At 24.7% G+C, this 25,136-nt stretch overlaps 1 protein-coding gene across 1 annotated transcript; it reads right to left on the reverse strand.

Moving 5' to 3' along the window:
- Positions 1–762: 762 nt before the first annotated feature.
- LOC107261982 (probable ADP-ribosylation factor GTPase-activating protein AGD15) lies at positions 763–21,999 on the reverse strand. The gene is made up of 8 exons (XM_048370672.1): positions 21,823–21,999; positions 19,409–19,467; positions 18,654–18,744; positions 16,247–16,301; positions 15,057–15,147; positions 13,087–13,276; positions 9,189–9,357; positions 763–1,072 (listed from the first exon to the last, which is right to left on the reverse strand). Coding segments are annotated over exons 1-8 (711 nt in total). The 5' UTR covers positions 21,877–21,999; the 3' UTR covers positions 763–1,070.
- Positions 22,000–25,136: the final 3,137 nt, after the last annotated feature.

Raw genomic sequence — 25,136 nt, forward strand, 5'->3', positions numbered from 1 at the left:
AATGACAATGGTTGTTTTTATGCAGAAAAAGAAATATGAAAAAAATGTACATATCTTATCTTAAATAGTTTGCAGGTAGTAGAAGTAAATGGTACTACAACTATATCATTTATATCCATTTGGTATCTCAACTCAATAATCATAAAAAATTTATTCTAAGTCACCATTAATGAATCGGGCTAAAGTACCATTCTACTTCACGACCATTTTGTGTTGATATGACAACCATTTCTTTTTCTAGCTTCCATGTCACTATTAATCTGTATATAATTAATAGTAGTAAGCTTAAAATCCTAATCCTCCAAATATAGTTGTAAGGTATGAGTTCAACGTAGAGGAGCAAAGAGAATGTTCAACATCTAACTAGAATTAGTTATGTCCAAATAAGAGGTGATATAGTAGTTAGTGAAAGAACCTAGTTGCCACATCATTATATAATAACTAGAAAGTATAACTGGATTGATTGTTGGTTAGTTGAGATACCATTTTTCATGATTAATGAATTGAGGTACCAAATGGATACAATAGCCATAGTTATAAAACCATTTATACATAGTTTGCACTTGAATGGAATTAGGGAGATTTTAAAAGTATTATATAGTTTGAAAGTATTCTTTTTGAATTTAATAAAATAAATAAATAAAGATAAAAAAATGATTTCATTTAAATATTAGTAATTAATATTTGGATGTTGGTTGCAATTCGTGAACCATTCATTATTTCAATATATTATCATAGGTAGAGTAAGATATAAAAGAAAAATACAAAACAACATTGAGTAGATACTTTATCTATATCTTACAACTCAAAAAATATTGTCAATTATCTTGTTCTTCTGTAATTTCTTGACATTAGATTTTTTTATACATGTATAAAAAAATATCAAGAATTATTTGAATTGTTATTATTTTTATAGATTTAAGAAATGACATCATATACCTACAAAAAGAAGTAAAACCTGCAACACTTTTCTAAAGATTATTATCCACAATTAAGTGTACAAGTTTGTAATCTCATTTACCTCTAGAGCAAACCTGAAAAATGATTTTCATAATCTTGATGCACATCTTTCCTGCAATAACATATTTATTGTAAGAGTTTGAAAAGTAAGCTTTTCTAAGTTGCTCTAAGTTAGTGCACTATGTTTATGTGTTATTAGGTGTCTTCAAGGTAAGACTAAGAGTTAGAACTATAATTTTATCTATAACAACCTAACACAATGTTAATTAATCCAACCAATTTTGACAACTTTTAACAAGGATGGGAATATTTTATCTAAGTGGCTACTAATTCTTTGTTTGTTTCATTATTGTGGAAAGAAATTAAATTATAAGAAAGAAGATAAAAAGTGGAGATGAATTTTATTTCCCATTCCTATTGTCTCTATATCATGATATAAGAATAGCAATAGGGTGGGACGGCGCAAATATTGAAATTCTTATCCCTACCACAGAAATAGATCGAGGCAGATCGAGCAGAGTGGTGAAGAATAGATAATATTTAGAGCGGAAATATGGATCGCCGCTTATATTATTTTGATACTTTTTTTAATGGCCTAATACATCCTTAGCCCTTATATTTGTCCAAAATAGTCAGATAGCACCCTAAACTTCAAATTGACTTATTAGACACCTCTACTTAACTAATTGCTCATGCATAAACACCTGCAGGGTTTTAGATAATGGTGTAATATATACGTGCGCTGACTCATAGTTAGACGGACACGTGGGCATTTTATAGTGATATGACAGACACGTTATAAAGTGCTATTGCACAACTTCTCTCAGCTCATTAATATCAAATGGTCAGGTTATTCCTCTCTCCTTAAGCTATTTCCCTAAATCGATTTTGTAATCCCTAATTTCATTTTTCAACTTGAAGTCCCTAATGAACAAACTAAATAGAACATGATTTTGCTGCATTGTGATAGTTTAAAAAGAAACTGAAATCTGAAGAAAGAAGCCACTGAAGGGACTGCATTTCGACTAAGTAGTGGAAAAAGCCACTGATTAGAGGAGAAGTTACAAAAGCTTTTTTTCAAAGAAAGAAACCCATTGAGTTGCTCATTGTGCAGTTTACAAAAGTTATTTCAAAGAAAGCTTTTAGAATTGGAGCCGAAAAAATGTAAGCTTTTTCTGAGTTGGAAACTATGTTTATTTTTGTTACTTTTGTATATGTTAAAATGGAATTATTGTTATTTTGTAAAAATGTTAAGGCTTACTAATGTGTGTGTGTGTGTTAAAAGATTAGGGTTCTGTATTTTGGAAGAAAAAAATAAAAGTTAGCTTAATTTTAATATAAGTTAATGACAGTTACACTTTTTTATATTTGTTATAGAAAATTGATGTTGCTATCAACCTAAAGTGGCACTTTAGTAGGCATATTCTTTAAGGACCACCAGCACAGTATGTTGGTGAGACCCATGTTGAATATATACATAATGTTGATACTGAGAAATTGTCTTTATTCGAGTTATTAGGGTATACACGTGATTTTGGATACATGACAATAGGTGGAGTGTTTTATAAAGTATAATGTAGTAATAAGTCCTTATCTTTAAATAATGATCAAGTTATTTTGAAATTTATACAAAGGTTGGTGAATGATGAGACTGTGGACTTGTATGTTACTCATGTGGTAGATCAGGCAGAAGAAGTCATTGATGTTGATGATGTAGATGATAATCCAGTAGTAGCTTTGAGTGTCTTTAGTAATATCATTAGGAATTGTGCTAGGGTTTCTATTAAAAATCAGAAAGATACAATAAATACAAATGCTAGGGCATCTAGTAGCATATTTGATAAAAATCTTAGGTTTGAAGCAGCCATTACAAGAGAGTAGAGTGAGGGTGAAAAGGAGGTTAAAGATGAAGGGCCGGGTGAGGGTGAGGGTGAAAGGGAGGTTAAAGATGAAGGACAGGGTGAAAGGGAGGTTAAAGGTGAAAGGCAGGGTGAGAGTGAGGGTGAAGGTGAAAACCTTTTTTAATCTTAAAATTCGTAATTTATATATCTTGAAAAGCTATTAGATATTTTTTAAAGTTTTTATATATTATTAATTAGTATTTCAAAAATAAATAAAATCAAAATACTTAATAATGGGTTCCTATCAAGAAATATTATGTCTTTTCTTATCCCTACCACAATAACTTTATAGAAAAAGTTATAGACATTACTCAATAGTTTATAAATTCTTTTTAAGAGCAATATACCTGAAATTAAAGAATTACATTATCCTAATGTCTTTCATTTCTCTCGATATAAGGAGAAACAAATAACATGTGGTATTTTACTGTTTTATAATTTTTAGTATGTGATTTTTCAAGCAAAGAGAGGTATGTGGTTACAAATCGTGACAAATAAAGATATTTTATTATAAAATATCTCGATTTATAAGGATTTAACTACCTTCACTCTGATCAGTCATTATTATCATGTTGTCCGTATTTGATAATAAAAGTTTGGCGCTTAACAACTCCTAATTTTATTGTTTGAACTTTAATCGCGATTTAAGAAGTCAATGATCCGATAAAATCGATTTAACAGTCAAACATTAACATCTTGAGCTATTAAGCTCTAAAATAATATTAGCAAACACAAAAAATATGATAATAATGACTGATTAGAGTAAAGATGGTTAAATCCTTGCCAATCGATACTTTTTAACAATGAGATACTTCTTATGTCTCTTTTTGTTTGAAGAAAACCACATACTGAAAGTTGTCAAATGGTGAAACTATAAGGTATTTCTTTATACTTATCCCTAAGTAAAAATACTTTCTTTCATTTCAATTTTCTTGTTCTCTTTTTATCATATTAACCTCCCAAAGAAAGTTTAAATTTCCATCTCAACATACACATAAGCTATAAATCAAAATTTAGGTCACTAATGATGATAGTGTAAAGCATGAGCCTGCATGCTTACTAACTTAATAATTAGAGACGAGGTTGGAACTATCCATATAGCCAAAAATTCAATCTCTAGATGTCAGTAATAACTCATTTAGACTTTTATCAGCACATTAAATTTATAATCACTTTTCCGTATAGGGTGGAATTTTACAAATTTCCCCGTTCAAATCTCTAGCATTCTCATCCTCTTTTGACCATAACTCAGTAACCTAAAATCTTAGCCCACCAGACGAGTCATGATTTCTAGTGGGGGCTCATACGAATTCTAAAGGTGGCTACCACTAATTTCTCATAGTGTACCACTTAGTTCTGACAACATTTAGTACCATATACAAGCTAGCAGGTAGCTCTAATGCTATTCATAAAGCCCTAGCTTGCATAAATTATTAATCCAATAACTAGAGTGAGCTTGGATTGTATCCATGTGGCCTAAAATCAACTCTTAGGTGTTAATAATAACTCATTTACAGCCTGTTTAGTTCATGGAATTGCTTAACTAAACCATAGAATTAATAAATAACACTGTATTTAATACATATGATAAAGAAATAGCTTAATAATCTCAAAGATTTAGTTAACTGATTAGATTACTCTTATCTAAAATCAAGCCCCTCCATGTCTTTAGTAAGCATCTCCAGTGAGATTACTAATCCAATAATTAATGAAACTTTAATCCTTAAAACAACCTTGATCTTTTATTTTAGGGATAAATACAAAAATATCCTATGATTTTACTGTGTTATCATTTTTAGTATGTATTTTTTTTTTTTTTTATAAAGAGTAACAAATCATGATATAGAAAAGGTATTTCACCATTAATGTTTCATAAGGATTCAACAATTTTTACTTTGATTAGCCAATCATAATTATATTGTCTGTATTTGATAAAGTGAGCTTAGAGCTTAAGCACTCATAATTTCTTTGTTTGACCATTAAATCGCCGTTTAAGAAATTACTAATCTAATCAGATTGATTGATGGTCAAACAATAACATATTTTAGTTGTTAAGCTCTAAATATATATTATCAAACATGAGTAATATGATAATGATAGTTGATCGGCAAAATACTTCTTTTTTTTATAATTTTTAACTACATATCTTTTTTTTCTAAAAACAATCACATGAAGATTATCAAGTTATGAAATTAAAAAATACTTTTTTTTTACTTATTCCTTTACTTTATTTTCAAAATAGCCTAATACAATCCATTTTTCTTTTTTGTTTTAAATGAAAAAGCTTAAATTAGATTGCTTTACCAAAATTTAGAGGAAGTCTTCCACTGTTAATGTGGCCATGATGGTATAATTTTGAAATTAATCACTAAAGTTCCCCTAATAAATCATGCGATAATAAATTAGCAAAAAGATAATGTTACAGAAACTGATTAATACCTAAAATTATAAATGGTGCTTCAAGTCAAAAGTCCATGCAGACTGGATGAAAAGATTTAAGGACTTTTTGACAAAAATAAAATGAAGAAACTAGGGAGACATAATTTTATATATGGGGCTGGTATTTAGGTAAAAATATTATTTGAATAATTTATGTTATTGGTTAAAATATCATACTAAATATAGGACTATATCTAAAAATTCATTAACTTTACATATTTAATAATTTTAACTCATTTTCTAGATTTTTTATAAAAAGACTTAAATTTTTAATTTTGTTTATAAAATCCAATCCCACCATAAAATCCAATCCAATCATCTACAACAAATTGGCTCATTAAATCTAAGAAACACTATGTAATATAAAGAGAAAATGTGTCGTCAAATGAAACTACACCACCACCACCTATTTTTCTCAATCTACAATCTTAAGCACTGATTGTACCACCACCACCACTCTAAGTTGCATGGAAACTTTAAAGTTGATTATGTTTATGCGTCACAGCATATGTTTTGAACACCGAAACTTTTTGAAAATATTTTAGAAATTTAAAAAATTATTTTCCATTATTTTTTATATTTTTTATTTATTTTTTAAAATTCTAAAAAAAATTTTAAAAAAATTTATCTATTTAATTAGAGTTTCTTACTTTAAGAAAGACTTAATTTTTTTATTTATTTTACTTTCTATTTATAGATGATTTTTAACTTTTTCCTATTAATAAATTTATTTATATTAGTCTTTTTAATTCTTAATTATTTTACATTTAAAAGTCTTTATATATACATATATTTTTTTATACATTATTTTCTCTTGGTCAATAGAAAGTAACTATTCTTTTAAAACATATTAACTACCAGTTAGTAATAGACAAATCACGCTATATAATATTTATTAAATACTAATATGACCCATTATATTAATTGTATGAATTATATCTAATTTATATCTTTTACGATGATAAAAACAATAAGACAGTAAAATATCTAGAATAATTATTTACTATTATTTTAATATTTTATAAATAAATTTTATTTATTTAAATTTTATTAAAAATATTAGTATGGCTTTTAAGTATTTGATATATATATATATATATATATATATATATATAACGTTTTTTTAATATTTTATTTTTTAATTTTTTAGAAAATTTTGTATCTCCGTACCGTATATTGTCATGGTTCTCCTTTCCTACAGCACAATCGGTTCTCTTATAATACAACTCCTTATCTCTGCAAACAAATCGTGACGTATGTAATGTTTGATTGTGCTGGCATCAGCAGCGACACCTCCACAGAAAGCAACACCACTATCAATGTGGTCGTTGCTGGAGCTTTCGGAAATTTTTCTATAGGTATAAGTACTGAAAAATATGGCAATAACAGCTTGGAATGGAGGAGTGAGAGAATTGTACCTAGGTCTCCTAGTCAAGAACAAGAACAAGAACAATCCATAGAAAAAACAGCTAAGATGTCTTCCTTACCAACATGGTAAAATCAAAACCACTCACTCAATTTCATAAAAAGTAAAAAATAAAAAGGAAAAGACCAATAAACAAGTAAAAAATGCATTTCGGGTTAGGTAATTGTTGGTTCAAGAGGATGAGGAAGTGTCGACATTGATGGTTCAAACTCGAAATTGGTGGAACTGCATGAGTTGGGTTACTCAATTGAGCAGTAAGGTTCAAAGTTCGTCGAGTTTGGTGGGAAGGGAAAGGGGCAAGGCAGAAAGAGGAGAAAGGAGATTGCAGTAGGAGACGATGGGATTAAAGGATGAGTTTAGTAAGGAGGTACCGTCAATTGTTATGTGGAAGAGAGATTCTGCGTTCGATTAAGGAGAGTAAAGCATGGGACCAGAGAGTTGTATCTTGTTGAACTGCGGCGACGACTGAGGTAACATGTTGTTTGTAGAGGTTGTTGAGAATTAGGGAGTGCAGGATAGAAGTGGGACAGCTATTACGCGCATGCGGATAGAGAGGGGGGATGGTGTGAGAGTTTTTACTTATTAGATGACTGAGCAATCTTTTTTTGAAAAAAATAAAAGTAACTATTTAGTCAGCAAAAACCATCACAAGACTCTTTTATCTGATGGCCAAATTGTATTTTAAAAAAATTAGAAATTTAGTGCTTTTTGTGAAAAAACTGTAAAAATTAGTTAAAATTATTAAAACGTGTAACCTTAGGAAATTTTTAGATAATTCAGCCAAACAGAATTAATTATACCTATGGATTAAGATGTTTGTACCAGTCAAGGTTTAATATGAGCAATTCTATGGTTTAACTAAGTCTAGGATTAAGACTGATCCTAAAGATTATGAATCCATAAACCAAACAAGTTGTTAGGCTTTTATAAGCATATCAAATTCGCAATCACTTTCAGACATGGAATGTTAGTGTTACAAACTGTCCCACTCAAAGTTTTGATGTCCTTATAAGAGTCAAACCATAGTTCGATATTTCAAAATCATATCCCGTTAGGCGGATTACAGATTTTAACGATGATGTAAAAAGATTTTAGAAGTGGCTCCTACCGGCTTCCTATAATATAGCACTTAGTTTCTTGGCAACCACTTAGTTCTATATGTGGAATGGCAGATTACTCTTCTCATACCATTTTTAAGTTTTGAGCCTATATGAATTATTAATTCAACAAATAGAGGTGGGTTGGGCCTTATTCATACTGTCCAAAAGTCAACTCTTAAGTGCTAGTAGTACCTTATTTAAGTTCTTATAAGTATGCCAAATCTACCATCACTTTTCAGCTTGGTGATGGGTTGTTACCAATTTCTCCACTCAAAGTATGTGTCATGGTCAGATGCATACAATATTCTTAGAATTGTAGCCACCACCATGCGAGTTATGGATTTTATCATACTCAAACTGGCAGGTTGCTTTGACACCATTTATAAAATCTAAGCCTACATATATTACTGAACTCCACCACTAGAGTCGGGGTTGGATCTGTCCATATAATCCAAAAGTAGACCTCTAGATTTTAGTAATTAGTTATTGAAGATCTTATAAGTACATTAAATATGCAATCACTTTCCAATGTTAGATGGGGTGTTATAAACTTACCCACTCAAAGTTTTGATATCCTCATCAAAGTGAGACTATAGCCTAATAGCCCAGAATCATAACCTACCAAGTGAGTCGTAGATTCTAGCGATAGCACAATATTGATTCGAGAAGTGGCTCTCATTGATTTTTACCACGTAGCACTTAGCTCTTTATAATACTTAGTTCTATATTCGAGCTAGTAGGTTGCACTGATACTATTTATAAAGCGCAAGATTAAATGAATTACTAATGTAATAATTACAAGCGAAGTTGAGGTCTACCTGCCCAAAAGTAACTCTTATGTATCAGTAGTATCTCATTTAAACTCTTATAACCACATAAAATCCACAATCATTTTCTAATGTAGAATGAGATATTACAAACTCCTTCATGTAAAGTTCTGACGTCCTAGTCATAGTCAATCCACAGGCCAATAACATAGAATCGTAATCCACCAAGTAAGTCATAAATTCTAGGGGTGGCTTGTAAGAATTCTATAGATGGCTCAAACCAATTTTTCATAGTGTAGCACTTGCCTTCTTATAACACTTAGTTCTGTACTAGAGTTGAGAAGTTGCTCTAGTACTACTTTTAAATCCCGAGCTTACATGACTTGCTAATCCAATAATTAGAGGTGAGGTTGGACATAATCTAAAAAGTCAATCTCTATATTATAATAATTTATTTAAATTCTTGAACCTACAATTCTTTTTAGTATGGAATGGATTTTTAAAGATGTTACTCATTATTTGAATCCTGAAATGAATTTTTTTCAAAAGATTCCAAGTATAGCGTACTATATAGATTTAATTATAACATACTTACAGTCAAAAGTTGCCCAACGAGCCGGAAGTTGACTAGGCTTTTCTTGTTTTGGTTCTTGGATGCACAGGCTGAAAAGTTGTGTAGTACCATTTTTGTTCTTTATTGACTCCTCCAATTGCCCTTTTGGAGGAATTAAACCACTTCCATGATTCTTCAGGTCTAAAGAGAGCTGTAGGAAGAAAAATATAACAATTTGAAAACAAAAGCCTAATAAATTTAAGGATGTCACAGGTATAAAATATTATATATGAATTAAACCCAACGACTAAGCCATGTAATAAATAAGAAGAGGGCATTTGCTTCCTTTGTCAAATTTCCATTAATATATCTAATTGGAAAGATTATGATTACCTTTTAAAAAATTAATAGAATTAATTATAAAGTTGATGACTTGTCTTTTTTTAATTCTTCCTATTTTAGTGTCTAGAATTTTTCTTATTTTTTTACGTTAAAGTAAAAAGGTTTTTGAGGTTAAGAAATCAAAGGGTAAATTACTTTGTTGGTACTAAACCTGTGAACATGATATCTAAAATAGTACTAAAGCTTTAGTTTTCTTTTTTCTCTTTTACAATATTTCTATTTCTGTTTCAATATAGAGGGTTCATAATTTTTTAGACTAATTTTTACTAACATGTTCATAAAAAATATAATATTAATTCACTACATTAATAATGTCAATTTACTAATAACTTTTCTTACTAAACACATTTGGTCTACTTTCAAATATGTGTAATTTAAAAAAAATAAAAAATTAAAAGTCGATTCCTTATACTTAATAGAATAAGTTATTAGTGAGTTATCATTGTTAAAATAGTAAATTAGTAAAAAAAATTCATTTTCAACGGCTATATCAATAAAAAAATTTAGCTGAAAAAATAATAAGTACTCTAAATTAAACAATAATAAAAATATTGATATTTGTTAAAAGAAAATATTAATACCAAAAAAAAATAATTAAAAGTTTGATACCAACACAACAATTTACCTGAACTCATTCAAACTAGAGAAAAATAAGATCCACATTTACTTAAGTGAATGGTCACATCCTAATAGCTGTCAAATACTAAAAATACACCCACAATAAAAGTGCTAACAATAGATATTTTAATTTTTTGAGAGCTCTTATGACACGTCAAATAAGGTGTTTATTGTGCAAAGAGGAGGACATGCAAAATTATTTAAAAAGACATTATTAATTAATATTGTTAAAATTAATTAATTTAGTCTTTAACTAATCTATTATAATTAATGAAAAGATAATATATAATAGTAATATAGGGATAAAATTTGTATACAACTATGATATTAAGAAATTAGACAATACAATACATGTCTAATTTTAGACATCTAATTCTATTAATATTTTCATAATTGGTTATAATGTAAAAATTTTAAACTATTAAAGTATTAAAAAAGAAGAAAAAACATAGAGCATTTAGTGAAATCAAAATTCTTTTTAAATAAATTATGACTATTTTTTATTATTGAAAAAGAAAAGGAAAATTGTATAATAACTAATGATAATTAATTAATTAATCCATGAGAATACTGAAAAATGAAGCCTAGAGATTACTAGAGTAGTGATTCAATTCAAAAGAGAAAATAATGCTCAAAATCTCCACATGTATACTCTATGTGAAGTTTTTTTCTTTCAAGAAGAAAATTGCTGAAATATTCAATAACTTTAATTAGTTATTTAGTTTATAGCAATAAAATTTATCACATGAACAAATGCAATTTTATATTTATAAATTTAGCAATTTATATTCATTAATTTTTATTAGGAGGGGTAATATTATGTAATTATATTCATTAATATTAGGATTAACTTACATTGAAATTAAATAACTTTACTCTAATTCAATAAAAAACTACTTTTATACAACTTGACATTTAGTATGAAGCTTAAGGATCAAATTGAATTTTTTTATAAATTAAATACTTTGATTGGACTGAATTGGCTAATTTCATCAAGTTACTCGGCAAATTGGCCTAAAAATTAAAATATAAAATAATCGCTTATTGACTCCAAGTTTATGAGACAAATGACACTTTTAGCCTTTATTAGAAGTTTAATATTAAGTAGACCTAATGAGAATTTTAAAAGAACTAAACTTACATTTCTATGAACAAATATAATTTAAAATTAATAAGCTTGATTTTCAATATTATAACATATACAAAAGTGTGAAGAGGGAAATAAATAAAATTATTGAAAGGGTCTTATAATTAGTATTGTTAAGATTAATTGAATTAGTTTTTTACTTTTTTTTATAATCAATAAAAAAGGTAATATATGGTAGTAATATAGGGATAAAATTTATATACAACTAGGATAATAAAAAGATTATAAATTGAAAAATAAAGAAAATTTTATTTAAAAAACAATTTGAAAGAGTAGAAATTTTTTTAAATACATTTAGTACCACTTTCCTGCAATTAACATTTCTGGAATGGACTTTCTCACTAATGCATATGCCATATTTTCCATATATGTGGTCAATAAATTACTTGGCAGCATATATTATCATGGTATTGAATAATTAATATATGGTAGCAAAGATAGAATATTAAAAGATTGTCAATAAAAATAAATTATAAAAGATTTTGTAGAAAACAAAACGAAAAATCATTACAATTTAGATTTATTTTGTTAATATGTTGGCTTATTGGGTCCAGTATGCATATGACTTATATTTGATATAATTAGTATCAACTTTGGCAGATACTAAATAAATTTTGCATACAGTTTATTATTGTTATCATCGAATAATATATTATGGCAACGACTAGATAAGTTTTTGCAATGTACTGGCTATGACATTAGTTAAGGATATACTGTTCTATTTTGACTATAGTTATTAGAATATAATTAAGCTCTAGTTATATTGAGACATATTTTATAATTAAACTTCAGTTTTATTTAGTTATGTGGTCGACAAAATACTAATTTTATAACAATAGTGATAACTAATTTTATGAAAAATATATATATTAAATAAGAAAAAAATCAAAACTAGAGAAGATAAAAGATTGAAAGAAAAAGTGATAAGTAAAATTTAATGTACATTAGTTCTAGATTAGACCTTTAATAAAAGAAAAGTTTGATGAAAGAAAAATTCAAATAGAGAGAGTCCTATTATATTACTCTTTTTAGAAATATTAATTTCCAATATTATTATACTATTTCATTAAATTAATATATTTTTACAATATATATAAATCTTCAGTTTTTTAGTAATATATTAAATTTATTTTCAAAAGCCTTTCTTTGATATATTCTTTTATCAAATTTAGACACTTGATTGAAACAAAAAAAGTTCTAAAGACTAAAATATAAAAATTTAAAAAGTTAACATATCAAATTTGCAATTATCCTAAAATATTTTGTATTGACTCCATTATGTCTTATTCCCTTATTTATGAAAATCAAATTGACGGCCTTGCCCAACTCTCTTCAGTTAAACTAATGTTAAGCAAAATGCATATTTCTGTGTTTGAATTTTGGCTATCATTCTAGTTTTTTTATGTAGCCTAACGGATGTTTGCATTTATTTTTATGTAATATTTTTATACATTTTAGTATATGTTTTCATTCCAGACGTCCACATGTATTGCACGAATTTATTTAAATATTTATTAAAAAAATAAAATTTATATGTGTTAGATTAAATTAAAAACTATTAATATTTAAATATTAAAATAAAATAAAATTTAGATACTTATTAAATTAAATCAATAATTAAAATATTAAATTAATAAATTGGTGCAAATATATTAATATTATTTTAATGCCTTAATTTTAGATTTTGGCTTCGCCCAAGACATACCCGGCATAGTATGTAAGCACAATCAAAAAGCAATTAATTTATAGAATAAACAACTAACACTAATTTACCCCACGAGGTCTTGTAGTTAGAGGAGCAGATTGTGCCATGAACTTAGCAAAACTGCCTTCATCAAGAGAATGACTTCGTATATGCTGTGGAATTTCACTCTTGGTTGTCAAGTTTCCCTTCTTGCATCTAACTTCACCAACCTTGTAAGGTTGTGTTTCTCCTCTTGAAGCCCATCTTTTCTCTTCGTATCTATAGATTAAAAAAAAAAATTATTAAGTAATTAATTAAAGGATAAAATACTATAACCTTTAAGATTCATTAAAATATACGACTCAACCTTCTTAAATTGAATAATATATTATGATAGCCATTATGTTTTTATAATACATAATTTTATCCTTACTACAAGAAATTATCGTTAGTAACTAATAACTGCTATACTCTAATATTAACATTTGTTATAACCTCAATAAAGTTTATTATTAAGTAATAAATTGAAGGGAATAGAGAAGGAACAAAAGGATTTGATTAGGAAGACAAGAACATTATTATCAAGAGCAAGAAAGCAATACAATATCAAAGAAGAAGAAGAAGCTTGTTATAGAGAAAGAAGAAAAGATTATCTTAAATTTTACTTTTCTCAATTTGAGTCCTTCGGAGGCTAATTTAGGAATTTATTAAAAAAAACATTAACTTTTAATAATGTTATTAACTATCAGATTATGCGCTAAATCTTTAAGGAGGTGTTGAATTGATAGTAGAATCAAATATGAAGGGTTCATAATATATTATTCAATCTAAAAAGCTGACTCCTGTATTTTATTAAACTACATGGTCCACGGTATTTTAACTTTAATTAAAAGATAAAGAACACGTAAATATTTTTTTAAATAAATGCACATTTGGATATATCAACTTTAGCTATTTGGTTATTTTAAGAATTTTAACTTTTTAATATAACTTAATACACTTCTTAACTTTGTTATATAATATTTAAATATTTTTAATATAAAATACTATTCAACTTGGCTATATATATACCTAGCAATATGTTTGTGTGTTGATGTATAATCATTAATAACTTTATGGTATGTTTGAAATATCTTATTTTAATAAAAACTAGTAATTATAAAAAAGTAATTTTATTTAATTATTATTTTATTTAATACTACTTAAATATTATCATTTTACTTATATAACTTTAAAATTTAACAGTTATAAAAAATAATTAGAAAATTTATAATAGATATATAATAAATTAGTGTCATTATATAATCACTAATTTTATTATTATATTTAGTTACCATTTTATTTTAATAAGTATTTAATGATATCATTTTATTTACTTGATTAATATACAATTATTGATAATCTTATAATTTAAATTTTTAGTTTAAAATATCTTATTTTAATTATAAATATATTATATTATAAGAAAATAATTATATTTAACTATTATTTTATTTTAATAAGTATTTAATATTATAATTTTATTTTAATAATTTTAAAATTTAATAATAATAATAAATAAATATATAGAAATTAGTGGCACTATATAATTACTAACCTTTTTATTATATTTAACTATCATTTTATTTTAATAAGCACTTATTATACTATTTTATTTTATTAATATTTAATATTAGAATGCATTTAATATTATTATTTTATTTGAGTAGTATTATATAATTATATTAAAGCCACATATATTTTTTATTGAAATTATACATAATGTAGCTTTATAAAATACTGCCAAGTGGAGTATTATGAAAAACTTAGTCTATTTTATATATATATTTTTTGTAGATGTGTTTATATTTAGATGTTATATATATAAATTATATTTATATTATATATACATACATATATATATTTAAGAAATTATAAAACAAACTTTAAATATTTATTAGATTAAATTAAAAATTAAAGTTTAAAATAATTAAATAACTAACATTTATATTTAGATGTATAAATGTGCTTTTTTTTTTCAAATGAGAATATATAATAAGCTAAAGTAATTGTGTTTTACTTGGCACGGACGAATGCCTCAATTCCACTTCTATCAAAATTCTGTGGCAATTCTGCTTCCCAATACTTATTGGACCTCTCATTACCCATAGCTGTCCACCAAATAAACTAATTAGGAATCTAATAATCAAACATGATATTTCGTTAGTGAGCAACGTTTATAATCAAACTTAACCCAATAGAGAAAGAACATATGTAGCACTAAATATGTATAATTCGATAAATTGATGTGTGTGGTTAGTAAATTGAGTATATTATAATAACACTGTTAGTTTGCTGATGGACTGCTTTTCTGCATGGCAAAAAAAAAAAAAAAAGGTGTGCTATATCAATAATTAAAAATAAATAAATCGTTTAGGTGTTATAATAATTTATATATTAGTTTCTGATATTTTATTTATTTTTTAATATGTGTATTTATTTTTAATATATAAAATTTTTGTTTTGATATTTATTTTTAATATATAAAATTTAGATTTATATGTTATTTTATATATTTTTTATCAACTAATAAATTATATTTTTAATTAAATATTGATTCTAATTTTAATTAAAAATAATATTTTAATATTATAATTTAGTAATCAGATAATAATATTAATTTTATCTTAAGAAATCATATATTAATTATATTTTAATATATATTAATTAATAATTTTTTAATTAGATAATAATTACAATTTTAGAGATAAAATTTTAAATTATATCTTTGATATTACATCCAATAATAAATCAATTTTTAAGTATAAAATAAATTTTAATTCTAAAAGTTAGTAATATAAATTATATTGATAGTATTAATTTGTATAATAATTAATAAATATTTTTAAAATAATTTTTATATTATTGTATTAATAAAATTTTAAAATTTTAAAAGTTAAAAAATATTTAAAATAATCAGTTTCGTATAATTTTTAAAATATTATAAATTAATATTAAAAATTAAAATTTTTATTAAATTATATTTATTAATTTAATTTTATAATTAAAATAATAATAAAAATTATACAAAACATGAATAAACAATTAATATATTTAATTTACTAACAGTTAAATTACATATACTAATTTATATAAAAAAGAATGCATACAGAAGACTAAAAATCAGGCAAAACACATGCACATCTTTTTTTATACTTTTCCTTATATTATTCACATTGGCTTGATACAAAGAGTAAAATATATTCTTACATTGCATAAAAGCAACCTGCTCAGGTAACCAAGTATCTAATGTAGTGGAACGTACCTGAATGCAGGAAAAATTATTTCAGGTTACATTAAAATATGCACAATATGATTATGAATCTGGTAATACCAAACTCAGCAATAACAAATCTAACGCTAAAATAAACACAAACTGTTTACCTGATCTAGGAATATGTCCATATAGATACTCTAAATCTACAGTGAAGTAATTTATATTCATGTTAAATAATTAAGTATTTCAAAAAAAAATTCTGACTCATCTATTGTCATATATTTTTATAGGTAAATATATATATATATATATATATATATATGAATTTTTTATCCCACTTAAGCTAATTGTATAATTTCAAATAATATTAGCCAAAAAATATAGAAAAAAATACCTACAAATGAACCTAATGGAATGTGTTATTGTCAAGGCTCAAAATTAAAACGTGTAGACAGTCTAGCTGAAAATTATATAGCCTAAAGGGGACAAATTAGTGTTTTTATATTTATAGATTATTATTAATTAAATATTCAAGTAGAATAATTAAGAGTTGTGATAAGAATAACTCTTACAAGTTTTATGCTAAAAGAAAAACTTTGCAAGAGGAATCTATACAGATTTAGATGATTATTGGATATCAGATACACTACTTACTATTTAATATATTTCCATCATTCTTATCTCTATAATTTTCTCTACATTTCTTCATTATAAACATTTAATTTTATGTTTTTATTATTCTTTTAAGATCACCAAAGTTTTAAGAAGTGTCATCTTCCTACCTTGAAGATATTTTGAATATAGAGTGAGCTTTATTTTCACTTTTACTTTTATATTTAACTATTTAATCATTATAACTATAGTATTAAATATGTTAGGCTAATTTTCTTTAGTATTTAGTTTAGCCTTATTACTTTGTATGAATTTTATTATTTTTATATTTAGTGAATGATTTCTTTATCAGTATATCTTTATTAGTTTTATTTATATTGTTTAATCATCATATTAATTCAGTAATAATAATTGTTATGAAAGTATTTATATTGAATGTATTAGAGATACTATATTTGCTTCAATCTATGTTGATATAAGGAACTTTAGTTACTGTTTGGTTCTATGATCAAGATTTGGTACTGGTGGTGATGGTTGATAAATTAAATCGTTTGCTAAAATTTTATTAATGGTTGTTGTTAATATGTTAAATGACCATTGAGGATATAATTTATCGTTAAATATATTTTATCTTATTATATTATATTCGATGATACAAAGTAATAAAAATAATTTATAATAATTACAAATATTATAGTTAATTTTTTAGTTCAATTGTATTTATTATTAAAAAATAAAAAAATATTTTAAGAGCAAAGACTTAAATTTAAATTGTAGAAATAAAAATTTATAATTTTAAATACCATAATTATAAATATTATAATATTATAATTATTTAACTATTAAAAATAATGTTCAAAATAATAATTATTTATTATAAAATAGAAAAATATAATTATATGAGATCAACTTATAGTAAATTATTATTAATAAGTATTAATAAATATAATAATGTCCAAATAAATAAATAAAATCAAATCAGTTATCAACTGCTGTTTTCTAAATTTTACAAAACGCTTTAATATAGTTGTTTAGTGAAAAACAGCTATGAGCTGCATCAAACTTCTGAACCAAACACTCTACATCATTAGCTTGAGTGATTAAAGAAAAGAATATGACAATCACCATTTCATTTATTAGATCTGTATTTAGTATTAAAAAAAAATAGTACTAAATAATTGGCTAGACTAGATATCATTTTTATTATTTAGTTTATCAAAATAATCTTATTTATATATTTACTTTACTAGTTTATTTAATTATTTAATTATCTTTGTTATTCTTAAAATATTTTTTTAGAATATTAAATTTATTTTTATTATTTTATATTGATAATTAGTTTTTATAATAAGTAGCCTTATAGTTTTTTGATAATTAATTTTTAGTATTTGTCCACTTGCGAATACTAAATTTGACACATCAAATCTATTTATCTACCGTGAGAAACTAATTTAGATAAAAAGAAATTTACTCAATTATAAAATCAATAATGGGCAATTAGCAATGATGACATCTCTCAATAAAATTACATTCCACTCATATATGGATTAGTGAATTATTATTGTAATATCCCACTCATAATACTTTTTAGTTATCCATCTGGAAAGCAAGAGTAATGTGATAAACAAGTTTATCAAAGCACAAAAAATAAAATTGAAAAATGATAATTAGCACAAAGGTAATATTAATTGCTCCTTGACTGAAATCTTGTTTAGCAATTTCTTAAGATTTTAAATGAAATTATTCTTTAATATGTAGAGGGGGAGAAAGAAATACAGAATATTAAACCTGTGAAATATGCACCCCAAGACTCCTATGAATTCCTGAGCATTGCATGCATATAAATATTCCAAGGTTAACGCTTGCCCATCGCGGTGCCCTAACAAAAACAGAAAGGTAAATTTGACATTAATATTTTGTTGATGAGTATAATAATAATTTGAAATACTCAATTTCGGTATTGAAATCGATTTTATGAATTTAAATTCAAATCAGAACCGGTTAATAAAAAAATAAATTATAAATTGCTCGATTTGCAACCACAATTTTCATAGAATAAAATTTTCCATACGGATCAAAACTTCATTTTTAAATATTATACTAATTTTTTTCTTGTGGATAATAATAATATATTAATTCTGTTTATTTATTTTTATTTAAGTTGAAAGAAGAAAAAAAGAATAAAAATACCCTTCAATTAATTTTATCAAAATAGAAAAAAAAACCACTACTATTTTTGTTTTAAAGTTTTATTATATTATACTACTTAATCTCCTACTTTCTTTTTAAATATTATTACTAAATTTCTTGTAGTATATAGTAATATATTATTTCTTTATCAGTCTTTGGTTGCATTATTAGTATTTATGTACCTATATTTAATAAAAAAATTTACAAAAACAAATAGATTATAAAGTAATTTTTCAAAATTCCATAAGAAGTTATAGGTTATTTTCCAACGGCGGATAATGGAAATAAAACTATAAAAAACTATAAAAAAATTTTGATAATTAATATTTAAAAAAAATGATTATGAACAGTACTTGCTCTGACAATCAGCACATTCTCTGTTATCTGGTAGCCTTAGAAGACCCTCCAGAATCTACATGCAAACATAACAAAAAATATCAATTTATAAGAAAGAAAAAATAAAAATAACGTATAATTTTTGTGAAGCTCTTTCTTGAAATCAAGAATGAAGACCCACAGCACAAATAGATGGATTAGTGTTTTCCCTTTTTTTCTTTTCTTCATTTATGGTATTAGTGTCTTTTCCTTTTGTCATTTTCTCGTGAGATGTAAAAGTAAGGAATTATTTATTGCCTTCATCTATTTTGTGGAGTTTGATTTAATGTCCAAATAATTACATAAAAGCATCATATTGGTAAGTATAGTTTTCTTTTCAAATAAAAAAATATTTAATTATAAATTATGATAAAAAATATCTCACCGTTAAAAAGTTTCAATCGGTAAGAATTTAGACATTTTCACTCTAATCAGCCATCATTATTATATTTCTCGTGTTTGATAATAAAAATTTAGATCTTAATAACTTAAAACATTATAATTTAATCCTTAAATTAATATTATCGAATCAATTACTTTTTAAATTGTAATTTAGTAGTCAAATAAAATTAAGAGTTGTTAAGCTTCAAACTCATGTAACCACACACAAATAACATTGATAAACTCATGTAACCACACACAAATAACATTGATAATGATGGCTAGTCAGTATAAAGATAACTGGATCCTTACAAATCGAGACAACTCGTGTGATCAAAAATCACATATTAAAAATTTTCAAATTATAAAATCACATATTAAAAATTTTCAAATTATAAAATCACACGATATTTTTATGTATTTATCTTTTTAATATGTTGACTATTATTTATTTCGATTTTATTAAATTAAATTTTTATTTTTATTTTTATAGAATTAACTATATCTTCGTGTAATTAAGGAACCAAATGCAATTATAAGTAAATTTTAATTTTTTATTAAATATTAAATTGGTACAAAATTAATTTATAAGACACTTGAATTTGGTGTGCTAGTCGGTGCTCATGAGCTGTATCTGAAATTTGCTGCTTTGGAAGCCTTTTTGGGGGATTTGGGAAGATTTATTTTGTAACAGAACAAAACCTTTCCTTAAAAGATAACATTTCTGGTAAAATAATCTCAAAAGTGTCAGAGGCTTGTACTTCCACTGTGGCAATGAAATTTCTTGCAAAAGCTAAAATTATGGGCGCCCCTAAAGATTAATAAATAGCTATGCACCGTAAAATGTCTTTAAAGGTACCTGTTATCTTTTTTATAGTGTTTTATTTTTATTTGGCGAGGTTTGAATTTTAATATTCACTTTTAAAACTAAAACATTTTCCATAAACGTCTTTAGTGAATCTTTTCTGACATTCATAAAATTTTGTCTCAAAATATTTTAGTTTTATAAATTATGATAAAATTTTATTTTTTTATATTGTCTTTGGCTAATATTTATAAAATTTATAAAATTTATTTAAAATTTAAAGTTTATGTGTTTTGGATAAAATGAAAGTTAACTTTCAGAATTTTACATAATCAAGCTTTTGTGAATAACAGAGTAGATAGAATTTCCAAATAAACTTCATAGTAGTTTATCAATACATTTTATAACATCAAAATATCTCTTTCAAATTTATTATTTTTATTTTTATTTTTTTCTTAAAGAAATAAATTTTTTAATAGATTTCAACTAAATATAGCATTAAAAATTATCTTAAAGGAATTATTTGATATTCCCGGTAACAGGTTGGAATTGGAATAAATTGGAACAAATATTATGTAACGATTTCAAAACATTTGATTTCTTCCCCTAAATATAATAGAGCTAGTCAATATAAGTAATTAACAAAAAGTTGGCTTGTGAATGGAGAACCTTGAAAATTTAACTTCAATTATACACATTAATTTTATTTCTGAAAATTTGTTCATAAAATAAATCTAGGCTTAACTTTTTTGTAAGAGAACAAATTTCATAAATTCAATATTTTAACCAAAAACTTTAACAAAGTAATGGTGAACAAAGCATAAAATAAAAAGATGAAAGTGTATATTTTGAAAAACGGAAGAACAAAAGTACATAATAAAATAAATATTAAGAGGTAAATATAATTATCTTGTGATATAGTATATCATAAGTTTTTTTTTTTTTCCAATTTTCCATTAATCCAATTTCGACCTTAAACCAACAACTAGGCAGTGAAAAATAAAAACTGAGCTAAAAAATATATAATATAATGTCAAGAGATGCATGTAAATTATGTCAAAAAAGAAAGCAGAATCAACAAAAGGAAATCAAAGCAATGCAGAGTTCACAAGTAATAACAATAATAATATGAATATATGTGAAACAAGAAGGGAAGAAATTAGAAATTGCAATAAGCATATGAAAGAGGGTTAGACTGCAACAGACCTTAATGTGCTTGGCATTGAGCTCTTTGGAGACAGAGGCCTTTCCATTCATCATGTTTGCCTCCTTATCTTTTCCTTTTCCTTTTTCTTTTTCTTATGTGTATATATATATTATCAAATTGTATTAATTTCTAATACAAGAAGTTTAAAAAAGGAACAATTAAATTTAGATAAAGAAACTGAAAATCCCCAAAACAAATTTATAAATAAATAAAGAGAGCAATAAAAAGATAGAATTTATGAAGTGAAGAAAGAGGAAGTTGTCATATTTTTAGATTCTTTTTGGCTGTGTTTGATGCTTGAGATGTATGGCCAACCAGAAACAAAGGGAAAATGATTGGGAATCCTTAAAAGGTGTAGGACTGATTTTATTTGTAACTAAGCGTTGATGGTCACTTTGCACTTACATTTAATGGTTCTTTTATTCATTTATTGCAAAATAATTTAGCTATAAATTATTTTAATTATCTGTTTATCCGGATAATGCATGTACTGTTATTATCTTCATTATAAATATGTTTCTTAATTAAATAGTTAGACTCGACTTCTTTCCCTTCACAACGTGGGCTAGTTTTATTACACGCAATGACTACGACTGATTCTCTCTGGCCCTTTCTGTCGTACAGACAGTGGAAGAACAACTGGCGGAAATTAGAGCAGCCTTGGCCCGACAAAATGAGATTATAGCACAAAGGGGCGCCGAGATTGCGGTATCCAAAACCCAGTTAAATGCAGCCTATCGACCTCCTACGTCTGAAAAAATTTTGCATACAAAAAAAAGAGCTGAGTTGAAATTTATACATATAAAGTTTGATTAATAATAATTAAATATATATTAATAAAAACTATACTTACTACACTTTTTTATTTAAGAGATTTATATACATATAACGTGGCTAAAATTAATAATATCTATATATGAAAATAATGTTTTAGACATATTTTAGTTATATGGCTTTTTTCTCTATTTGTTTAGGGTATTTCTCTTATTTAAATATACTATTTTAATAAATTACTTTTTAAAATTTTTTTTTTTAAAATGAGATATTTAAGAGATTTATTTGTTTTATCTAAATTTTTTTATCTTTCTTTCTTTCTTTCATTGCTCTTCCATTTAAACTTTCTAATTTCCTTTTTTTTTTCATATATAACTAATTTTTCTTTTTAATTCTTATTCTCCTATTCCTAAAGAAAAATAAAAAATCTTAATCTTTATATTTTAATTATTAATTTTTATCATCTATTTTATTTTATTCACAAATGGCTACTATTTTCATCAACTCAACTTTTTCATTAATCTTACGTATGCCATGAATTTCTTTTTCATGAACAAGTAAATTTATCTTTTTCCTCTTTTACTTCTTTTATATCAAGTTAGTTAAATTCAAACAAGTAGTTTCTCCGTATAAAAGGAGTATTCAAAAAATGCTTTCTCTTCTAGATGCATCTCTCTATTTTCTAAAATTATTATGCATTTTGGTTTGTTTTTTAAAAGTTTATTATTACATATTCTAGCATAGTTTATTTTTTCTTACATGGCACTCTTTTTATTCTTGAGGATATTTCTTTTGATTTGGTTCGTTCTCTTAATATATTATTTTTCTCTTTTTTTTTTCTCTTAAAATGAGATATTTAAGAGATTTATTTATTTTATCTAAACTTTTGGTCTTCTTTTTATTACTCTTTCATATAAACTTTCTGACTTCCTATGTTTCGTTATTTTTTTTCTTTCACATATAACTAATTTTTTTTAAACTTCTATTCTCCTATTTTCAAAGAATAAGAAAAACTATTAATCTCCATTATTTCAGTTATTTACTTTTCTCTTATTGTCATCTATTTTACTTTATTCACAAGCGACAACCGTCTTCTTCAACTCAACTTTTTCATATCTTTTAAATGGATTTTTTTTCCATGCACCAGTAAATTTATTTTATCTTTTTTTTGCTTCTTCTATGTCAGGTTACTTAAATTCAAACAAACAGTCTCTTTCTGTATATAAAGAATATTCTGAGAGATGTTTTCTATTTTCTAAATGCATCTCTCCATTTTCTAAAGCCACTTTTAAATATTTTGATATTATTTTTTATAAATTTTTTTATCACATATTCTAATATAGTTTCCTTTTCTTACATGGCACTCTTTCTATTATTTGATGATATTTCTTTTGATTGATATTTTCTTTTAATGTATTTTTTCTATTTTTCTTTTAATAATTTAATCTTTTTTTCTTAAGTTTGCTCTTTTCTCTTAAAATGAAATTTTTAAAAAATTTATTTATTTCATCTAAACTTTTCATCTTTTTTTTCTTTCATTGCTCTTCCATCTAAATTTTCTAACTTTCTTTCTTTCATTTTTTTCTTTTATATACAACTATTACTTTTTTCTTTAATTTCTATTCTCCTATTTTCAAAGAAAAGAAAAAAGAAATCTTAATCTCCATATTTCTATCATTCATTTTTATCTTCTTATAATCTATTTTATTTTACTCACAAGCGATTATCATTTTTTTAATCTCAACTTCTTCATTATTTTTATGTTTGTCATGGATTTTCTTTTTATGGACAGATAAATTTTTCTTCATCTTCTTTTACTTATTTTGTCCCATGGTAGTTAAATTCAAACAAGTAGTTTCTCTATGTATAAAGATAGTGTTTTAGAAAATATTTTCTCTTTTCTAAATGCATCTCTCTATTTTTTTAAGTCACTTTTATGCATTTTGGTATATTCTTTTAAAAATTTATTATTACATATTCTAGTAGAGTTTTTTTATATTCTTACATGGCGCTCTTTCTATTCTTTGAGGATATTTCTCCTAATTTGGCGTGTTCTTTTAATGTATTATTATTTTCTTTTTTTTATTTTAATGATTTAATTAAAACTTTTTCATCAGTTCATCCATATTAATTTTCTCTCTCACTTTTAATCATACAAGTTTTAAATTTTAAAATTCGTCTTGATTTTTTTAGATATTTTATTTAGAAATAAATAGTATTAAAAGAAAGATTATTAGGTACTGAAATTATCAATAATTCATAAAGCACTAATTGTTGTGAAGCGCAATAGCTAATGATTTATGATATATAATTATCTGATATTTTAATATTTAATTATATTTTATTAGTATTTATGTATAATATACTATTAAAATTATTTAATATTATTTTAATAATATTTTAACCAACCTAAAAGACGGACACTCATCTAGTTTATTTTATCAAATCAATCCTTTTGTAATTAGATTATTTTTGTATATCTATTTATTCGTCGGCAGTTGGTAAGATCTAGCTCAAATCGTATATAAATAATAGTTTA

Source organism: Ricinus communis, chromosome 2, assembly GCF_019578655.1.
Source record: "Ricinus communis isolate WT05 ecotype wild-type chromosome 2, ASM1957865v1, whole genome shotgun sequence".
Lineage (NCBI taxonomy): Eukaryota > Viridiplantae > Streptophyta > Magnoliopsida > Malpighiales > Euphorbiaceae > Ricinus > Ricinus communis.

Bases quoted from the DNA above. Each gene is read 5' to 3' on its own strand.
- LOC107261982 (XM_048370672.1), bottom strand. From the start codon at position 21,876: ATGATGAATGGAAAGGCCTCTGTCTCCAAAGAGCTCAATGCCAAGCAC. The intron at 18,745-19,408 runs GTACTGTTCATA...TGTTTTTGTTAG, and splicing joins TGTGCTGATTGTCAGAGCAA to GGCACCGCGATGGGCAAGCG. The intron at 9,358-13,086 runs GTAAATTAGTGT...TTCTTCCTACAG, and splicing joins TAACTACAAGACCTCGTGGG to CTCTCTTTAGACCTGAAGAA.